At 42.4% G+C, this 19,428-nt stretch overlaps 1 protein-coding gene and 1 long non-coding RNA gene across 2 annotated transcripts in view; one reads left to right on the top strand and one right to left on the bottom strand.

Moving 5' to 3' along the window:
- Positions 1–4,175: 4,175 nt before the first annotated feature.
- Positions 4,176–6,378, bottom strand: LOC121142464. Its single transcript, XR_005879515.1, has 3 exons — positions 5,787–6,378; positions 5,272–5,410; positions 4,176–4,372 (listed from the first exon to the last, which is right to left on the bottom strand). It is a non-coding gene; the product is annotated as an uncharacterized LOC121142464 (long non-coding RNA).
- A 48-nt stretch (positions 6,379–6,426) lies between these two features.
- CUNH4orf45 (chromosome unknown C4orf45 homolog) overlaps positions 6,427–19,428 on the top strand; it is a 136,612-nt gene continuing 123,610 nt past the window's right edge. The window contains exon 1 of the mRNA XM_021230682.2: positions 6,427–6,591. Coding sequence (XP_021086341.2) covers positions 6,531–6,591 — 61 coding nt within the window. The 5' untranslated portion in view covers positions 6,427–6,530. The remainder of the gene's footprint in view (positions 6,592–19,428) is intronic.

Below are 19,428 nucleotides of genomic sequence, written 5' to 3'. Positions count from 1 at the left end.
TGTAGTGCACTTATATGTAAAGCACACCCAGAGCCATAAAACACAGCCCGCCAGCTAACTTCTGATTGGTTCCTTGCCACCAGGAGGGCATCTGACCTCCTAGTGAGTAGGACAGGAGGGGCAAGGTCAGGCAAGCACTTGTTAGCCTGTCATGGCTGCTAAAGCAGGGGACTGCTCCCTTCAGTGTTTGCCTGTACTCCCAGCACTTGGGAGGTAGAGGTAGGAAAATTTGGTCTTCAAGGCCAGGGTCTGCTACATAGGGAATCTGGGGATAGACTGGGTTACAAGGTGACATTGTCTCAAAATACCCAGAGTAGGGCTGGGGTGATGGCTCAGAGGTTAAGAGCACTGACTACTCTTCCAGAGGTCCTGAGTTCAATTCCCAGCACCCACATGGTGGCTTACAACCATCTGTAATGAGATCTGGTGCCTTCTTCTGGCCTACAGGCAGACATGCAGACAGAACACTATATAATGATAAATAAATAAAATACCCAGAGTATATGTAAAGCAATAGACGTATGGCTGCATGCTAAAGCACTTACAGAGTGTGTTCAAGGCCCTGGGTTCTATTTCTACCATGTATTAGAAATTATGTGCAGGTAAAATGTAGCTGACATGAATTACCCTTAGAATGAGATTCATGACCATGAGGCTGTCTATGATCAGATCTTGAAGGGAGAGCATTAGAAGAAACAACACCCTATCACAGACAGAGCAATAGGACTGCAAATGGAGAAAGAACTTTCCTTGATGATCCCAAAGAACAGCTCCATTAGGAGAGACAACATGGTGAGGGCCTGAGGGAAAGAGCCTTCAAATCCCTGAACAAAGGGAGCTTCTGATTTCTACACGGTATCAGAAAATTATATGTCATATGACAGGCAGGACTGTTGTTCAAAGTTTTCTTGGTCCTTGTGGTAGTTTGAATGCAGTTGATTCCCATAACCCCAAAGGGAGTGACACTATTAGGAGGTATGGCCCGTTGAAGCAAGTATGACCTTGTTGGAAGAATTGTGTCACTGTAGGGCATGGGCTTTGAGGTCTCTTTTGCTCAAGCTTCCCTCAGTGGTCAACCTAGACCATTTCCTGTTGCCTGCAAGATGTAGGACTCTCAGCTACTTCTCCAGCACCGCGTCTGCCTGCATGCTAACCTGTCCCACCATGATGATAACAAACTAACCTCTGAAACTGTGAGCACCTCCATTAAATATTTTACTTATAAGAGTGACCATCATCATGACGTCTCTTCACAGCAATAGAAATCCTAACTGACTAAGACAATCCTGATCAGCATGTGGGGGAAGACTGGGCTTGCTTTCCCCACTGCTGGAGTCACAGCAACAGCAGGCACCTGCCAATTCTTTATTCTAAGGGACAGAATGCGGGCTTCTGTGACCTGATTTTTATCAGGTTGTGTGTCTGTGATCTAATGCTACCCAGAAAAGATAATAAGTAAAGAACCTTTGAGACATGAGTCACAAAGTTCAAAATGTACTGAGCAACTCTTCCCTTTCTCCCCACCCCCATTTCCCCTCCTCTGTTCCATTTCCCTTTCTCTTTCCCTTTCTTTCTCCTTTCCCCTTCCCCTTCCTCCTTTCCGTACCTTGGTTTCCTCCCCTTTCCCCTCTCATCACAGATGATCATAATTCCCAAAGCAATTCTAAGCCAGTGGCCTCCAGGTCCCTTGCCTCATGAGTTTTAAGAACAATTTCATGGACAACAGGAGAGTGAGTTTAGAGAGGAGTTTTTCAAGATTGTAGATGGGAGCTGAGAAGAAGAGTTCTTGTACAACAGCAGAGGTCCCAGAAGTAGGATGCCACTGAGATTTTTATAGGACTTATAGAAGCTGGGGTGCGACAGGGGGTGCCCTGGTTTGTTCAGGTGCCTCTCTGTTTTGATCCTGTCCCACACTTAGTTTCCAGGCAGGGGTGGTCATTTAGGGGAAGAGAAGTAATAAACTCTCTTCAGGCATTCCTTGCTTCTGGCAAGGACAGACCTGTTGTTGAGACCTAGAGCATTCCCAGCTCCTGTTCATGAATGAGTCAAAACTGTTCAGGGGCCCTGCCTAAACACCCGTACTCCTCAAAGTCAACAGCTGCCTGCGAGTGCTGGGACTCCAAGACCAGGCTGGCCTAGAATTCATAGAGACCCACGTATCTCTGCCTCCCAAATGCTGAGATTAAAAGTGCCATCTTTTTTTCCCTCTAATTTTTTAAAATTTAAATTAGAAACAATCTTATTTTACATATCAATCCCAGTTCCCTCTCCCTCCCATCGTCCAATGCCCCCCACCAACCCCCATACCATGCCCCTTCTGCTCCCCAGGGAGGATGAGGCCTTCCATGTTCATCAAAGCCAGCCATACCATTTGGGCAGGGCCTAGGCCCGCTAACACCCCCCGTGTCTAGGTACTCCTAACTACAGCCAGTTGTGGAGCTTACACCCAGCTTGTCTCTCCCACCTCACTGCCCAGCTCGCTCTTAGCTATAGTTAGGACAGTTTCCTATGTGCTGAAGTCACGTTTGACAAGACTGCGAGCTGCTGGAAAGTGCTGGGATCTTGGGAAAGTGGAACCTATTGGGAGAGAGGTCACTGGAGACGTGTCTTTGGAGAGAACCTCGGGCCCTGGTCCCTCTTCTTGCTCTGCTCCCCGGCTGCCATGAGGTGAGCAGCTCTGTGCTGTTGAGTACTTCTCCTTGTGGTCATGGGCAGCCTCACTGTCATCCCCAAAGCCACAGAATTTACAAACCACGGACCAAATCTCTGAAACATCCCTCCTAAGCCAATCCCCTCAGGCACAGACAGAAAGAGGATGACTCGACTCTAGCAACACTGAACTTGTTCTTTGGCTGTGCTCTGTACTGTTGACCATTTCTCTCCTCTAGCCTTTGGCTCAGGCTGTCCCCCAAACGACCTCCCAACCACACCTTCCCCTGGCTTGTGGTCATTCTTCAAGGCGCTTCTGATGTCACCTAGTCAGAGAAATCCTATCTCTCTACATGTAGGCCCCATGTACCATCCTACTCTGGGGAAGGATACATGTTCCCATGACTCAGGGAGCAAAATTAGGAGTTTACTAAATGTATTACTGTAACCACCCTCACCGTTGTTATATTTTGTAGTCATTCTTGCATGAATATTTCATTACATTAATATTTTATCATTAATTTTTTTGTCAGTGATTTAGTCTTTAGATTAAGATTTTAGGTCAGCATTCAAAGCACTGGATTTTGCCATGACATCTTCACATGAGCTCTTATATTTAGTTTAGAGCATTGGGTGGGGCAGAGGTTGTTAGACAGGAGGCTCTTAGGAATGGGGAAGGGGGCTATCAGAAGCAGGAAGTGTTTGATAAGGATGAGCAGGAGATCTCACCAGGGAGTGCAGGTGTTAAGGAAGCATTGTTAAGCCATGGGTTATCTCTATTTCACCAGGCCATCTGTGGGAAGGTGCCTGAGTTTTGGGAAGTGCCTGGAGGCAAGAAATAGAGATTTACAGTGACCTGGTTCTCAACATACAAAACCAAAAGGGAACAACATATTCTGTGACCAAATAGTCAAACAGGTATTCTTAGTAGCCGTGGGTACGAGTTCGAAATGACACAGTCATTATGGAGAGGGCCAGTAAGGTCTATCTACCTTTCTCTTAGACAGCAATATCACTTCAGGAGTCTAGCCCAGAGATGCTGGCAAAAAGCTGCAGACATATGCAGGAATTGTATTTTATAGTGCTGTAGAGTATTCCTTTTGTATGCTGTGAAGATTTGTCACTCTGATTGGTTTAAATAAAAAGCTGAATGGCCCATGCTAGGCAGGATTTTGGTGCAGAGAGGATGCTGGGAAGAAGAAGGGGTCTCCAGCCAGATGCAGAGGAAGCAGAAGATGAGCGTGCCATAGTGAAAAAGGTACCACCACATGGAAGAGTGTAGAAAGGAACTATGGGTTAATTTAACTTGTAAGAGCTAGTCAGTTACAAGCCTAAGCTATGGATGGAGCATTTACAATTAATGAGAAATTTCCGTGTGGTTATTCGGGAGTGGGCTGGTGGGACAGAAAACTGCGCCTACATTATGGCACTGTCTGTGAAAGAAAAACAAAACAAAAAAGGGATACTTCGAGTGATCACTAATAATGCACTAGTGGAGTGAATTATGGCAAATGCATTCCACTGAATATATTCTGGTTGTACCCACAAAATGAGAACTAACTTCACCTCATGCTGTATAAAGAAGAATGACCCACAGATATACTACGAAAGTATGAAAAGTATGTTCAGCGTATCACAGTTTTTTCAGATGGAGGGATATGATCATAAATATGTCTCTGTATCCCCGTACGTGTGTATTTGTGGTTGTAGTTTAGAAATGCTCCTGAAAAAGAAGAGATTATGTAATTAGCAAGGATAAATGTAGAGGATTTTAAAAAATATTCCTTATTTTAAGAATTTCACTTATGAGCCATGTAAATATTTCCCTTTAACTATAAACTTTTTAGGAAAATCCTTAAAAACTGAGATAAGCAACAAATGAACCTAAACATGGCTGTCCTGGTGTATCATCCCAAAGAGAAAAGCTCGCTGCAGCCTCTGTTTTCTCCCCTTCAGCGTTCTGGTTGCTAACCCTAAATCTCGGAAACTTTGCAAGTCTTCGAGTCGGTGTGGAAGCTTCCTTCCCCATAATGGTTTACTGGAAGTTTCTCAAACAAAAGCCACGATCTTTTTATTTTTATTTGTTTTCTGTTTACGTTATTGAAATTACTTCAAAAAATTCAATTATTGTATATGTATGAGTGTCTGGTCTGCATGTAAGTCTGTGTGCTATATATTTGCCTTGTGCCCAAGAGGCCAGAGAGGGCATCAGATACCCTTGGAACTGGAGTGATAGACACTTGTGAGTGGCCATATGGATGCTAGGAATTGAACCTGGGTCCTCTATAAGAGCAGTTAGTGCTTTTTTTTTTTTTACCTCCAAGCCATCACACCAGGTCCATAATCACTTTTCTTAATTTAGGTTTCTCCATCCTTTTCACTTTGCAATGTTATTAAAACTGCAAATGAGTCATGCGTAGTAGTAGTGCATCTGTAGTCCTAGTGACTTGGGAGGTTAAGACAGAAAGATCCCTTGAGTCCAGGAGTTCAAGACCAACCTGGATAATACAGCAACAAAATACAAGGAGACACCCAAGGGGCTGGTTCCTGTAGTCCACCCTCCAATCCTAGTTTTTTGTTTGAGACAGGGTGCTGTGTATCTTAAGCGAGCCTTGGACTTACTATGTAGCCAAAGATGACCATGGACTGACTACTCATCCCCCTGCATCCACTTCCTGAATGTTGTGATTACAGATGTGTGGCACCGCACATGGGGTTTAAGTCCCAGTCTGTCGGAATGCGGTCCAAGAATGGAGGAGTCCTGTAAGGAGAATTTTGAATGCCTGTGAGAAATCAAGACAAGAGTCCTGTGAGCCCAGTTTCTTCAGAACATGGAATTGTTCTTGGAATGTGTTTTTGGGCTCTTCCCAGGTGTAGTGGATAGAAATCAGATTATTCATTACAACTGGCTATTGTTTTTTGTTTATATGCCTCAATGGAATAAAACAGCTGCCTTGTTGTTTCTTGTGATTATGATTGCACAGTTCACCCTGGTGACGCTTCTTAAGCCTGAATAAAGTTGGCTATTACGTGAGACTAGTCCTCCTCGTTTATCAGCTCCATTCTCTCAGGTCCCACCGCCTCTATCTAGAGCAGTGACACCGGTCTTATGCTAAGAAATTGCTAAACTTGGGTACCTCGGACAACGGTTCTTTCGCGGACAGAGTATTTTCAGAGAGATGTGCTGTGATGATCCAGTACCTTTTATCACAGTCATCAGGACTGGGTAGCCTCCGGAGGAGTACAGAAGGTTCTGCAACAGTAAACCAGCATGGTGGCAAAGAAAAGTACAGAGCAGGCCTGAGTCAAAGGAAAGGGCAACCCGGAGGGCCGGGAAGACCAGAAAGGTTTGACTCCAGGTGTCCTCACTGGGGAAGGGAATCAGTTCTGTTTGGAAGCACTGAGTGGTGAGATGGGAAGCATCATGTGAGTGTCCTGGCGCATGTGTGGCTGTGTAGTCTAGCTGTCTCAGGGCAGGCACCCTCTGTCTTCTCTGGTGTCTTCCAAATGTGTTTAACCATGCTTAGCATTTCTCTTTCTCCCCGGAACATCCCCAATTTGCCCCTGTAGAACGTTCTTCAGAAATGCCGAAAGACATTGGAGACTAGGACTTCCTGGACGCCATTCGTCTGGTTGGACGTGGGCAGACAAGGGACAGTGGTGGAGTCCAGCCCTTGGACACACCGCAGCTGTGTCTGCTCTTGGAATACGGAGCTCTGGCGCAGGGAACATCTGCTCCTCCTGTCATAAAGCAGCCTTAGCAACCAGCCAGCCTAGGTCACAGACAGGGAGAGCAGAGACTCCGTCCTTGGCACTCTGGCGCACTCACTGCTCTGAGGACATTCAGGCGGTAACTGCAGCAAACAGTTTCAAACCTCAGCATGTCTCTGTCACACCGGGAGCCGCTCTCTGAGACGGTGGGAAAGCGCATGGTCGTCACAGGTGAGCAGTGCGCCGGCTCGTTCGCTTTCTCAGTGGTCTGAGCCATATTCATTCGCACCTAAAGCGTTTGCTGGTGAAATAATCATGGGACTGTTGCCTTACACCCTGGCCGACGTGGACACCTCCTAGCTATCAGTAGGGTCTCTATAACTGCTGTCAGTCTACCAGAGCTAACTTGGCAAGGAAGGTTTTCATTAGCATAATATTCATGATTAGAGTAAGAAAACAGCTTGGTTGATAAAAAGCACCTTGGCCACTCTTTTCGCTGTTAGTGTTCTAGGCTTCTTGCAGCTTTTAAAACTGGATCTATTTTATGGACAAGAATTTGAGCACAATCAACTGCCTTTTAAACAAAAACCTTAAAATTCTAAGCAGTATTCCACTTTTTCTGTTGTTTTGTTTTCTGAGTGAGACTCACTCAGAAAACCAGGCTGGCCTTGAACTTATAGAGAACCACCTTCGTCTGCCTCCCGAGTGCTGGGATTAAAAGTGTCTAGCACCTCACTAAGTCATTTTTTTCCCCTTAAAGATGTGCTTTAAGCCTCATGAAATAGTTGGATTATATTCTTTTTTTTCTTTTTTTCTTTTTTTTTTACAAGACAGGGTTTCTCTGTATCGTTTTGGAGGCTATCGGTCCAGCCTGGCCTCGAACTCACAGAGATCCTCCTGCCTCTGCCTCCTGAGTACTGGGATTAAAGGCGTACGCCACCACAGCCCGGCATGGATTATATTCTTTCAGTTTACACTTTCAGTGACTTGGGCAGTGTGTGTGTGTGTGTGTGTGTGTGTGTGTGTGTGTACAGTTACAATCAAATCTAAAAAGTAAATCATGGGGCTGGAGAGATGGCTCAGTGGTTGAGAAGACCTGGGTTCAATTCCCAGCACCCACATGGTAACTAACAACCTTCACACAGACATATATGCAGGCCAAACACCAATGTACATAAAATAACAATAAATAAACTATAAAAAAATACATGCCGAACTGGGTCAAGTCCTTAGAACATAACCCACATTTCCCTCTTCCTTCATTCTTTTAAAATTGCAAGCCCGTCTAACAACCTCGCAGGAAACGGTTCCCTGCCGGTTTACGGGGAGCACTGGTGAGCCTTTCCATCCTCCGCCTCATCTTCCTGTCATGTAAGTCTTCGCAGCCCACAGAACGACCTTTCCCGATTTCAGAGTTGCGGAAAAGAACTTGTCCTTCACTCGTGGCTGGCTTCACAGCGGGTGGAGCTCAGCGACCAGACTCAGCTACGGTTGCTTCGCCAAGTGCTTCACCCCCTCCACAGAACGGCTAGCTCAGGATGGGCGCAAGACCGCCTTAGTAACAGCCCAGAAGCGGCAAACGGAGCTGGGGGTCACAGCCTGTGCAAATAAACTCTTGGCTGCTGAGTACCGGGCTCTCAAGTAGCCAAGAATCCACATAGGCTGGGGCTATGGAGCCCAAGTCAGAAGCCAGGGATAAATACTGATCTACTACCCAAGGCCCAATAGATTGCCTAGGCCTCCTCACTGACACCCACATTAATGGGATCTTGATCAGTCCCATGCTGAATTCCCAGCCATCAGTCTGGGATTCAAGAGCTAACCCTTGTCAGGTCAGCTGTTTCTGGGGGTTAAACCAGCCCAGTCTTGACCCCTATACTCATCAGTTCTCTGGTCTCTTTGTCTCTGGTTTCCTTGAGTTCAGCTCAGTGTTAAGCTGTGGGTGTCTGTCTCTGCTTCCATCAGTCATTGGTTAAAGGTTCTGTTTCCCAGACTCTCTGGTCATGGGATTGTAGGCTGGCACTCCCCTGATCTATGTCTAAAATCCATATATGAGTGAGTACATACCATGTTTGTCTTTTTGTGACTGGGTTACCTCACTCAGGATGGTTTCTTCTAGTGCCATCCATTTGCCTGAAAATTTCAGGATTCCATTGTTTTTTTTTTTTTCTCTGCTGAATAGTACTCCATTGTGTAAATGTACCAAATTTTCTCTATCCACTCTTCAGTTGAGGGGAATCTAGGTTGCTTCCAGGTTCTGGCTATTACAAATAATGCTGCTATGAACATAGTGGAGCAGATGTCCTTGTTGTATGAATTTGCTTCTTTTGGATATAAGCCTAAGAGTAGAATTGCTGGGTCTTGTGGTAGATTGATTCCCATTTTCCTGAGGTATCTCCATACTGATTTCCAAAGTGGCTGTACAAGTTGGCACTCCCACCAGCAGTGAAGGAGTGTACCCCTTTCTCTACATCCACTCCAGCATAAACTTTCATTAGTGTTTTTCATTTTAGCCATTCTGACAGGAGTAAGATGGTATCTCAGAGTTGTTTTGATTTGCATTTCCCAGATGGCTAGGGATATTGAGCACTTTCTCAAGTGCCTCTCAGCCATTTTAGACTCCTCTATTGAGAATTCTCTATTTAGTTCTATAGCCCACTTTTTGATTGGATCATTTGGTGTTTTGGAGACTTGCTTCTTGAATTCTTTGTAAATTTTGGAGATCAGCCCTCTGTCAGATGTGGGTTTAGTGAATATCTTTTCCCATTCTGTGGGCTGCCTTTTTGTCTTGCTGACTGTGTTCTTTGCCTTACACAAGCGTCTTAGTTTCAGGAGGTCCCATGTATTAGTTGTTGATCTCACTGTCTGTGTTACTGGTGTTATGTTCAGGAAGCTGTCTTCTGTACCAATTTGTTCAAGGGTACCATTCACTTTCTCTTCTAAGAGGTTCAATGTGGCTGGATTTATGTTGAGGTTTTCAATCCATTTGGACTTAAGTTTTGTGCATGGCGATAGACATGGATCTATCTGCATTCTTCTACATGCCAGCATCCAGTTATGCCAGCTCTATTTGTTGAAGATGCTTTTTTTCCATTGTATATTTTTAGCTTCTTTGTCAAAAATCAGATGTTCTTATATGTATGAGTTAATATCAGCGTATTCAATACCATTCCATTGGTCTACCTGTCTATTTTTGTGCCAATACCAAGCTGTTTTCAGGACTACAGCTCTATAATAGAGCTAGAAGTCAGGGATGGTGATGCCTCCAGATGTTGCTTTGTTGAATAAGGTTGTTTTGGCTATCCTGGGTCTTTTGTTTTTCCATAAAAGTTGATTATTGATCTTTCAAGGTCTGTGAAGAATTGCTCTGGGATTTTAATGGGGGTTGCATTGAATCTGTAGATGGCTTTTGGCAGGATTTCCATTTTTACTATATTGATCCTACATATCCAAGAGCATGGGAGATCTTTCCATTTTCTGATGTCTTCTTTAATTTCTTTCTTTAAAGACTCAAAGTTCTTGTGATACAGGTCTTTCACTTGTTTGGTTAGCATTACCCCTAGGTATTTTATGTTGTTTGTGGCAATTGTAAAGGGTGATGTTTCTGATTTTTTTTCTCAGCCCTTTTATCATCTGTATATAGTAGGGTTACTGATTTTCGTGAGTTGATCTTGTATCCTGCCACTTTGCTGAAAGTATTTATCAGCTGTAGGAGTTCCCTGGTAGAGTTTTTTGGATCATTTAAGTAAACTATCATATCATCTTCAAATAGTGAAAGTTTGACCTCTTCCTTTCCAATGCTTATCCCCTTGATCTCCTTTTGTTGTCATATTGCTATAGGTAGAACTTCAAGTACAATATTGAAAAGGTATGGAGAGAGTCGACAGCCTTGTCTTATTCCTGATTTTCATGGAATCGTGTCAAGTTTCTGTCCATTTTGTTAGATATTGGCTTTGGTTTGCTGTATATAGCTTGTATTATGTTTAGGTATGTTCCTGTTATCCCAGATCTCTCCAACACCTTTATCATGAAGGGGTGTTGGATTTTGTCAAAGGCTTTTTCAGCATCTAGTGAGATGATCATGTGATTTTTGTTTCTCAGCTTGTTTATATGGTGGGTTACATTGATGTATTTTCATATGTTGAGCCATCCCTGCATCCCTGGGATGAAACCTACTTGATCGTGGTGAATGATTGTTTTGATGTGTTCTTGGATCTGATTTGCCAGTATTTTATTGAATATTTTTGCATCAATGTTTATGAGGGATATTGATCTGAAGTTCTCTTTCTTAGTTGTGTCTTTGTGTGGCTTGGGTATCAAAGTTATTGAGGCCTCGTAAAAAGAGTTTGGCAAAGACCCTTCTGCTTCTATTGTGTGGAATACTTTGAGCAGAATTGGTATACGCTGTTCTTTGAATTTCTGGTAGAGTTCTGCACTGAGACCATCTGGCCATGGGCTTTTTTTGATTGGGAGATTTTGATGACTGCTTCTATTTCCATAGGGGTTATAGGTCTATTTAAATTGCTTATCTGTTCTTGATTTAATTTTGGCAAGTGATATCTATCCAGAAAATTGTCCATTTCCTTTAAATTTTCAAATTTTGTGGAGTACAGGTTTTCAAACTATGATCTAATGATTCTCTGGATTTCCTCAGAGTCTGTTGTTATGTCCCCCTTTTCGTTTCTGGTTTTGTTAATTTGCATGTTCATACTCTGCTGTTTGGTAAGTTTGGATAAAGATTTTTCTATCTTGTTGATTTTCTCAAAGAACCAACTCTTCGTTGCATTGATTCTTTGTATTGTTTTCCTAGTTTCTACTTTCTTGATTTCAGCCCTCAATTTGATTATTTCCTGGCATCTACTCCTCCTGGGTGAGTTTGCTTCCTTTTGTTCTAGAGATTTCAGCTGTGCTGTTAATTCTCTAGTGTGACTATTCTCCAGTTTCTTCATGTGGGCACTTAGTGCTATGAACCTCCCTCGTAGCACTGCTCTCAAAGTGTCCCATAGGTTTCGGTGTGTTATGTTTTCATTCTCATTGTATTCTAGGAAGTCTTTAATTTCTTTTTTTATTTCTTCTTTGACGAAGGAATGGTGCAATTGTGCATTATTCAATTTCCAGGAGTTTGTAGGGTTTCTGCAATTTATGTTGTTGAATTCTAATTTTAATGCATGGTGGTTTGATAAGATGCATGGAATTATTCCAATTTTTTTTGTGTCTGTTGAGGTTTGCTATGTTGCCAAGTATGTGGTCGATTTTTGAGAAGGTTCCATGTGGTGCTGAGAAGAAGCTATATTCTTTTTTATTTGGATGGAATATTCTATAGATGTCTGTTAATCCCAATTGGGTCATAACTTCTATTAGTTCCTTTGCTTTTTGCTAATTTCAAGTCTGGTATTCCTGTCTAGTGGTGAGAGTAGGTTGTTGAAGTCTTCCACTATAAGTGTGTGGGGCTTCATATGTTATTTGAGTTTTAGTAAGGTTTCTTTTACAAACATGGATGCCTTTGTATTTTGGGCATAGAGGTTCAGAATTGAAACTTCATCTTCTTGGATTTCTCCTGTGATGAGTATGAAGTGACCTGCTTCATCTCTTTTGATTGATTTTATTGTAAAGTCTAATTTTTTTTTTTGGTTTTTCGAGACAGGGTTTCTCTGTATTGTCTAGGAGGCTGTCATGGAACTCTCTTTGTAGACCAGGCTGGCCTCAAACTCACAGAGATCCACCTGTGCTCCCGAGTGCTGGGATTAAAGGCATGAGCCACCAACGCCCGGTGTAAAGTCTAATTTGTTAGATATTAAGATTACTACCCCCGCTTGTTTCTTGGGTCCATTTGATTGGAAAATCTTTTCCCAACCTTTAACTCTGTCTTTGAGGATGAGATGTGTTTCTTGTATGCAGCAGAAGGATGGATTCTGTCTTCAAATCCATTCTGTTAGCCTGTGTCTTTTTATGGGCGAGTTAAGACCATTAATATTGAGGGATATTAATGACCATTGATTGCTCATTCTTCTTTGATTTGGAATGTTTGTTGCTGGTGGAATTATATGTGAAATTCCACCTCTTTTTTATTTTGCCTGTTGGTAGAGAGGGATTCTCTAATGCCTATGTTTTTCTGGTTGTAGTTAACTTCCTTGTGTTGGAGTTTTCCTTCCAGAACTTTCTGTAGAGCTGGGTTAGTGGATATGTATTGTTTGACTCTAGTTTTGTCATGGAATATCTTGTTGTCTCTATTTATAGTGATTGAAAGCTTTGCTGGGTATAGTAGTCTGGGCTGGCATCCATGGTCTCTTAGTGTTAGTAGAATATCTATCCAGTACCTATTAGCGAAGTCAGGTGTAATTCTGATAGGTTTGCCTTTTTATGTTACTTGGCCTTTTTCCTTTGCTGCTTTTAACATTCTTTCTTCATTCTATATATTTGGTGTTTTGTTTATTACATGGCAAGGGGACTTCCTCTTGTGGTCCACTCTATCTGGTGTTCTGTAAGCTTCTTGTACCTTCATTGGCATGTCTTTCTTTAGATTGGGAAAGTTTTCTTCTATGATTTTGTTGAATATGTCTTCTGCCCCTTTGAGGTGGTTTTCTTCACCCTCTTCTATGCCTATTAGTCTTAGGTTTGGTCTTTTCAAGGTGTCCCATATTTCCTGGATATTCTTTGTTAGGGATTTGTTGGACTTAAGATTTTCCTTTGTCAATGAATCAATTTCTCCTAGTGTATCTTCAACACCTGAGATTCTTTCTTCCATCTCTTGTATTCTGTTGGCCATGCTTGTATCTGTAGTACCTGACCGTTTGCCCAGCTTTTCTATTTCCAGCCTTCCTTCAGATTTTGTTTTTTTATTGTCTCTATTTCAGTTTTTAACCCTTGCAGTGTTTGAATTGTGTCTTGCAATATTTGCATTGTCTTTTCATTCATTTATTGCATTTTTTTTTATTTTTCGGTTTGTTTTTTCTTCCATTTCTTGCATTTTTTGATTTGCTTTTTCTTCCATTTCTTTTTTTCTTTTATTATTTAAATTTTAAATAGCTTATTTCACATATCAATCCCAGTTCCTTCTCCCTCCCCTCCTCCCACACCCCCCAACCTTCCCCCAAGCCTCCCACTCTATCGCCACTTCCTTCCACATAGGGGATATCTAGAGTCTGTCATTTCACTCAGGACAGGGTCCAGGCACTCCCCTAAGAGTCCAGGCTGAGAAAGAATCTCTCTTTGTGTTATGGACACACGAAGTCTGTTTGTATGCCAGGGATAAACACTGATCCACTGCCCAGGCCTCCTCACTGACTTTCACATTCAGGGGGTCTGGATCAGTCCCATGCTGGCCTCCCAGCTATTGGTCTGGGGTCCAAGAGCTCTCCCCTGTTCAGATCAGCTGTCTCTGCTGGTTTTGCCAGCCCATTCTTTGCCAATTTGCTCATCGCTCCTCTCTCTCTGTCGCTGGGTTCCTTGGGTTCAGTTCAGTGTTTAACTGTCAGCGTTTGCCTCTGCTTCCATCAGTCACTGGATGAAGGCACATGGATGGTTATAGACATCAAGTTCATTATCAGGAATGGGCATTCGAGGTGGTTTCTCCACTATTGCTTAGCTTGCCAGTTGGTGTCATTCCTTTAGATCACTAGAAGTCTCACTGGTGCCAGATCTGTCTTCTAACCTATGATTCCCTCTTCCCCCTATTCTACCCCCCACTCAACCTTTCTGTTCCCCCATGACCTACTCTCTCTTCCTCTTCTCACCCTCTCTCCTTCCCAGCTCCCACTCCCCCCCACCCCTTGCCCTCTTCCCAATCTGTTCACAAGATCTTGCCTCATTCCTCTTCTCTGGGGTACCGTGCATATCTCTCTCATGTTTCCCAGACTCTCTGTCAGTGGAAGTGCAGACTGGCACTATCCTTATCCATGTCTAAAATCCATATATGAGTGAGTACATACCATGTTTGTCTTTTTGTGACTGGGTTACCTCACTCAGGATGGTGTCTTCTAGTGCCATCCATTTACATGTGAATTTCAAGATTTCATTATTTTTTTTTCTGCTGAGTAATACTCCATTGTGTAAATGTACCACATTTTCTCTATCCACTCTTCAGTTGAGGGGAATCTAGGTTGCTTCCAGGTTCTGGCTATTACAAATAATGCTGCTATGAACATAGTGGAACAGATGTCCTTGTTGTATGAATTTGCCTCTTTTGGATATATGCCTAAGAGTAGAATTGCTGGGTCTTGTGGTAGATTGATTCTCATTGTCCTGAGTACTCTCCATACCGATTTCCAAAGTGGCTGTACGAGTTGGCACTCCCACCAATAGTGGAGGAGTGTTCCCCTATCTCCACATCCTCTCCAGCATAAATTGTCTTCAGTGATTTTGATTTTAGCCTTTCTGACAGGAGTCAGATGGTATCTCAAAGTTGTTTTGATTTGCATTTCCCAGATGGCTAAGGATGTTGAGCACTTTCTTAAGTGTCTCCTGGCCATTTTAGCCTCCTCTATTGAGAATTCTCTATTTAGTTCTGTACCCCACCTTTTAATTGGATCATTTGGTGTTTTGGAGACTTGCTTCTTGAGTTCTTTGTAAATTTTGGAGATTAGCCCTCTGTCAGATGTGGGTTTAGTGAGTATCTTTTCCTATTCTGTGGGCTGCCTTTTTGTCTTGTTGACTGTGTCCTTTGCCTTACAGAAGCTTCTTAGTTTCAGGAGGTCCCATTTGTTAATTGTCGATTTCAGTGTCTGTGCCACTGGTGTTATGTTCAGGAAGTGGTCTCCTGTACCAACTTGTTGAAGAGTATCTCCCCCTTTCTCTTCTAAGAGTTTCAGTGTGGTTGGATTTATGCTGAGATCTTTAATCCATTTGGACAAGCTTTGTACAAGGTGATAGACATGGATCTATCTGCCGTCCTTTGCATACTAGTACCCAGTTATGCCAGCACCATTTGTTGAAGATGCTTTCTTTTTTTCCATTGTATAGTTATAGCTTCTTTGTCACAAATCAAGTGTTCATAGGTGTGTGGGTTAAAATCAGGGTTTTCAATTAGGTTCCATTGATCTACCTGTCTATTTTTGTGCCAATACCAAGGTGTTTTCAGGACTATAGCTCTATAATAGAGCTTGAAGTCAGGTATGGTGATGCCTCCTGAAGTTCCTTTATTGTATAGGGTTGTTTCGGCTATCCTGGGCCTTTTGTCTTTCCATATAAAGTTGATTATTGTTCTTTCAAGGTCTGTGAAGAATTGTGCCGGAACTTTGATAGAAATTGCATTGAATCTTTTTTTGTTTGGGAGACTTTTGATGACTGCTTCTATTTCATTAGGGGTTATAGGTCTGTTTAGATTGTTTATCTGTTCTTAATTTAGTTTTGGAAAGTGATAACTATCCAGGAAATTGTCCATTTCCTTTAAATTTTCGAATTTTGTGGAGTACAGATTTTCAAAGTATGCCCTGATGATTCTATGGATTTCCTCAGTGTCCGTTGTTATGTCCCCCTTTTCATTTTTGATTTTGTTAATTAGCATGCTCTCTTTGTCTTTTGGATAGTTTGGACAGAGGTGTGTCTATTTTGTTGATTTTCGCAAAGAACAAACTCTTTGTTTCATTGATTCTTCTCTATGTTTTCCTGGTTTTTACTTGATTGATTTCAGCCCTCAATTTGATTATTTCCTGGCATCTGCTCCTCCTGGGTGAGTTTGCTTCTTTTTGTTCTAGAGCATTCAGCTGTGCTATTAATTCTCTAGTGTGACTATTCTCCAGTTTCTTCATGTGGGCACTAGTGCTATGAACTTTCCTCTCAGCACTGCTTTCAGAGTGTCCCATAAGTTTGAGTATGTTGTGTCTTCATTCTCTTTCAATTCCAGGAAGTCTTTAATTTCTTTTTTTATTTCTTCCTTTACCCAGGGATGGTGCAATTGTGCATTGTTCAATTTCCATGAGTTTGTAGGGTTTCTGCAATTTGTGTTATTGTTGAATTCTAATTTTAATGCATGGTGGTCTGATAATAAACAGGGGGTTATTCCAAGTTGTTTGTATCTATGGAGATTTGCTATGTTTCCTGTTATGTGGTCAGTTTTAGAGAAGGTTCCATGTGGTGCTGAGAAGAAGGTATATCCCTTTGTGTTTGGGTGGAATGTTCTATAGGTGTCTCTTAAACCCAGTTGGGTCATAACTTCTATTACTTCTTTTGTTTCTTTGTTAAGTTTCTGTCTGGAGGTCCTGTCTAGTGGTGAGAGCAGAGTGTTGAAGTCTCCTACTACTATTATGTGAGATTTTATGTGCGATTTGAGCTTTAGTAATGTTTCTCTCATGAATGGTAGGTGCCTTTGTATTTGGGGCATAGATGTTCAAAATTGAGACTTCATCTTGATGGACTTCACCTTTGATGAATATGAAATATCCTTCTTCATCTCTTTTGATTGATTTTATTTTGAAGTCTAGTTTGTTAGTTATTAGGATTGCTATGCCCGCTTGTTTCTTGGGTCCGTTTGATTAGAAAATCTTTTCCCAACCCTTTACTCTGAGGTAACGCCTATCTTTTATGTTAAGATGTGTTTCTTGCATGCAGCAGAAGGATGGGTTCTGTCTCTGTATCCATTTTGCTAGTCTGTGTCTTTTTATAGGCAAGTTGAGACCGTTGACATTGAGGGATATTAATGACCATTGATTGATGATTCTTGTTTGTGCTTGATTTATTGGTAGTGGAGTTATTGTGTAGGTTCTCCCTTTTTCTTTTGGTGTTTGGTAAAGTGGGATTATCTATTGCCTGTGTCTTTGTGAGTGTCGTTATCTTCATTGGGCCTAGGTTTTCCTTCTAGTACTTTCCGTGTAGCTGGATTCATGGATATATATTGTTTAAATCTGGCTTTGTCATGCAATATTTTGTTTTCTCCATTTATGGTAATTGAAAGCTTTGCTGGCTATAGTAATCTGGGCTGGCATCCTTGTTTCCTTAGCATTTGTAGGACATCTGTCCAGGATCTTCTGGCTTTCATAGTTTCCATTGAGAAGTCAGGTGTAATTCGGATAGGTCTGCCTTTATATGTTACTTGGCCTTTTTCTTTAGCTGCTCTTAATATTTTCTCTTTATTCTTTAGGTTTGATGTTTTGATTATTATATGGTGAGGTGACTTCTTTTTCTGGTCCAGCCTATTTGGTGTTCTGTAAGATTTTTGTATTTTCATATGCATATCCTTCTTTAGGTTAGGGAAGTTTTCTTCTATGATTTTGTTGAATATGTTTTCTGTACCTTTGAGCTGTATTTCTTCACCTTCTTCTATACTTGTTATTCTCAGGTTTGGCTTCTTCACAGGTGTCCCATATTTTCTGGATATTTTGTGTTAGGGGTTTGTTGGTTTTGAGATTTTTCTTTGGTTGACGACTGTATATCCTCTAATGAGTCTTCAACACCTGAGATTCTCTCTTCTATCTCTTGTACTCTATTGGTGCTACTTGCATTTGTAGTTCCTGATCGTTTACCCAGCTTTTCTATTTCCAGCATCCCCTCATTCTGTGTTTTCTTTATTGTTTCTATTTCAGCTTTCAGTCCTTCAACTGTTTGATTTGTTTCCTTCATTTGTTTGGTTATTTCTTTCTTGGTGCTCTTTAGATTCTTTGAGAGATTTGTTTATTTCTTGAATTTTCCCCCCATTTCATGGATATTTTTGTTTGTTTTTCTTCTATTTCTTTAAGGGATTTCCTCGTTTCTTCTTTGAGGGTCTTTATCATCTTCATAAAATAATTTTTAAGGTCTGTCTCTTCTGCTTTGTTTATGCAATGCTTTTCAGGTCTTGCTGGCGTTGGTTCTCTAGATTCTGGTGGAGTCATGTTGGTCTTTCTATTGCTGAGTGAGCGCTTATGCTGTCTTCTTCCCATCTCTTCTTCCAGTGGATGCAGGTGGGGTCTTTCTGTCTCCACTGGTCTCCTTCCTTCCTGAAGCTGAATCTGGGGATGCTGACACTGAAGCTGTAGCTGAAGCTGGGGTCGCCGGAGGTTGGGGCCTGCAAGGGCTGATGCCTTTCCTGTGTGGGTGGGTGTTCTGGATGCCAGGATCGAGTCCTCGGTAGATTGAAGGGATGAGTCTTCAGCAGGGGATGGGGAGTGGCCCCCCAGAGACCCAGGCTCACCTGAAGCTGGGATCGCTGGAGGTTGGGGCCTGGAAAGGCTGATGACTTTCCTGAAGCTGGGATCGCTGGAGGTTGGGGCCTGGAAGGGCTGATGTCTTTCCTCTTCTTCCATTTCTTTCATTTTTTGGTTTGCTTTTTCTGCTGTTTCTTGTATTTTTTGGTTGTTTTTTCTTCCATTTCTTGCATTTTTTGGTTTGCTTTTTCTTGCTTTTTCTTCCATGTCTTGCTTTTTTGGTTTGTTTTTTCTTCCATTTCTTTGAGGGATTTTCTCATATCCTCTTTGAGGGCCTCTATCATTTTCATGAAGTTGTTTTTACGGTCATTCTCTTCCACTTCATTTGCATTGGAATGTTGGAGTCTTGTTGGTATGGAGTGTCTAGAATCTGGTGGTGTCATACTTGTTTTTCTGTTGCTGAGTGTGCTTTTGTATTGTCTCCCTCCCATCCCTTCTTCCAGTGGGTGCAGAGCGTCTTCCTGGCCTGGTGGTTAGGGGACCAGAGTTCCCTTTCAGTAGGTGCAAGCAAGTCCAGCACTCTGGTAGTTCTCCTCTTCCTGGTCCTAGTCCTTGTCTCGTGGGTGGAGAAGAAGATCAGGAATCTGGGGTGTGTAGGCTCCCATTGGAGGGGAGACTCAGTGGCAGTCTCCAGGTGCTGGAACATGGGCCCAGAAACACACCCCGAATTACCTGGTTCTGTGGGTGGAGAAGACCAAAAAACTTAGCTGTGTATGCTCCCGCTGGGAGGGAAGGCTCATTGGCGGGCCCCAGGCACTGGTCCAGTGGGTGAGGAAGAAGACCAGGAAACTGGGGTGTGTAGGCTCCTGCTGGGAGGGGAGGCTCAGTCAGACCTTGTCAGTTTTAAAGAGTACATACATTTTAGCCAGTTTTTTTGTAATTACTGATCATAGACCTTAGAAACTTTGATATCATGTACATTATTTTTAAGTCTACCCTCTATATACCTTAA

The sequence above is a fragment of the Mesocricetus auratus genome, unplaced genomic scaffold (genome assembly GCF_017639785.1).
Source record: "Mesocricetus auratus isolate SY011 unplaced genomic scaffold, BCM_Maur_2.0 Super-Scaffold_100009, whole genome shotgun sequence".
In the NCBI taxonomy this organism is placed as follows: domain Eukaryota; kingdom Metazoa; phylum Chordata; class Mammalia; order Rodentia; family Cricetidae; genus Mesocricetus; species Mesocricetus auratus.
Note: the sequence above shows the minus strand (reverse complement) of the source record. Positions and strands in the feature narration are given on the sequence as shown.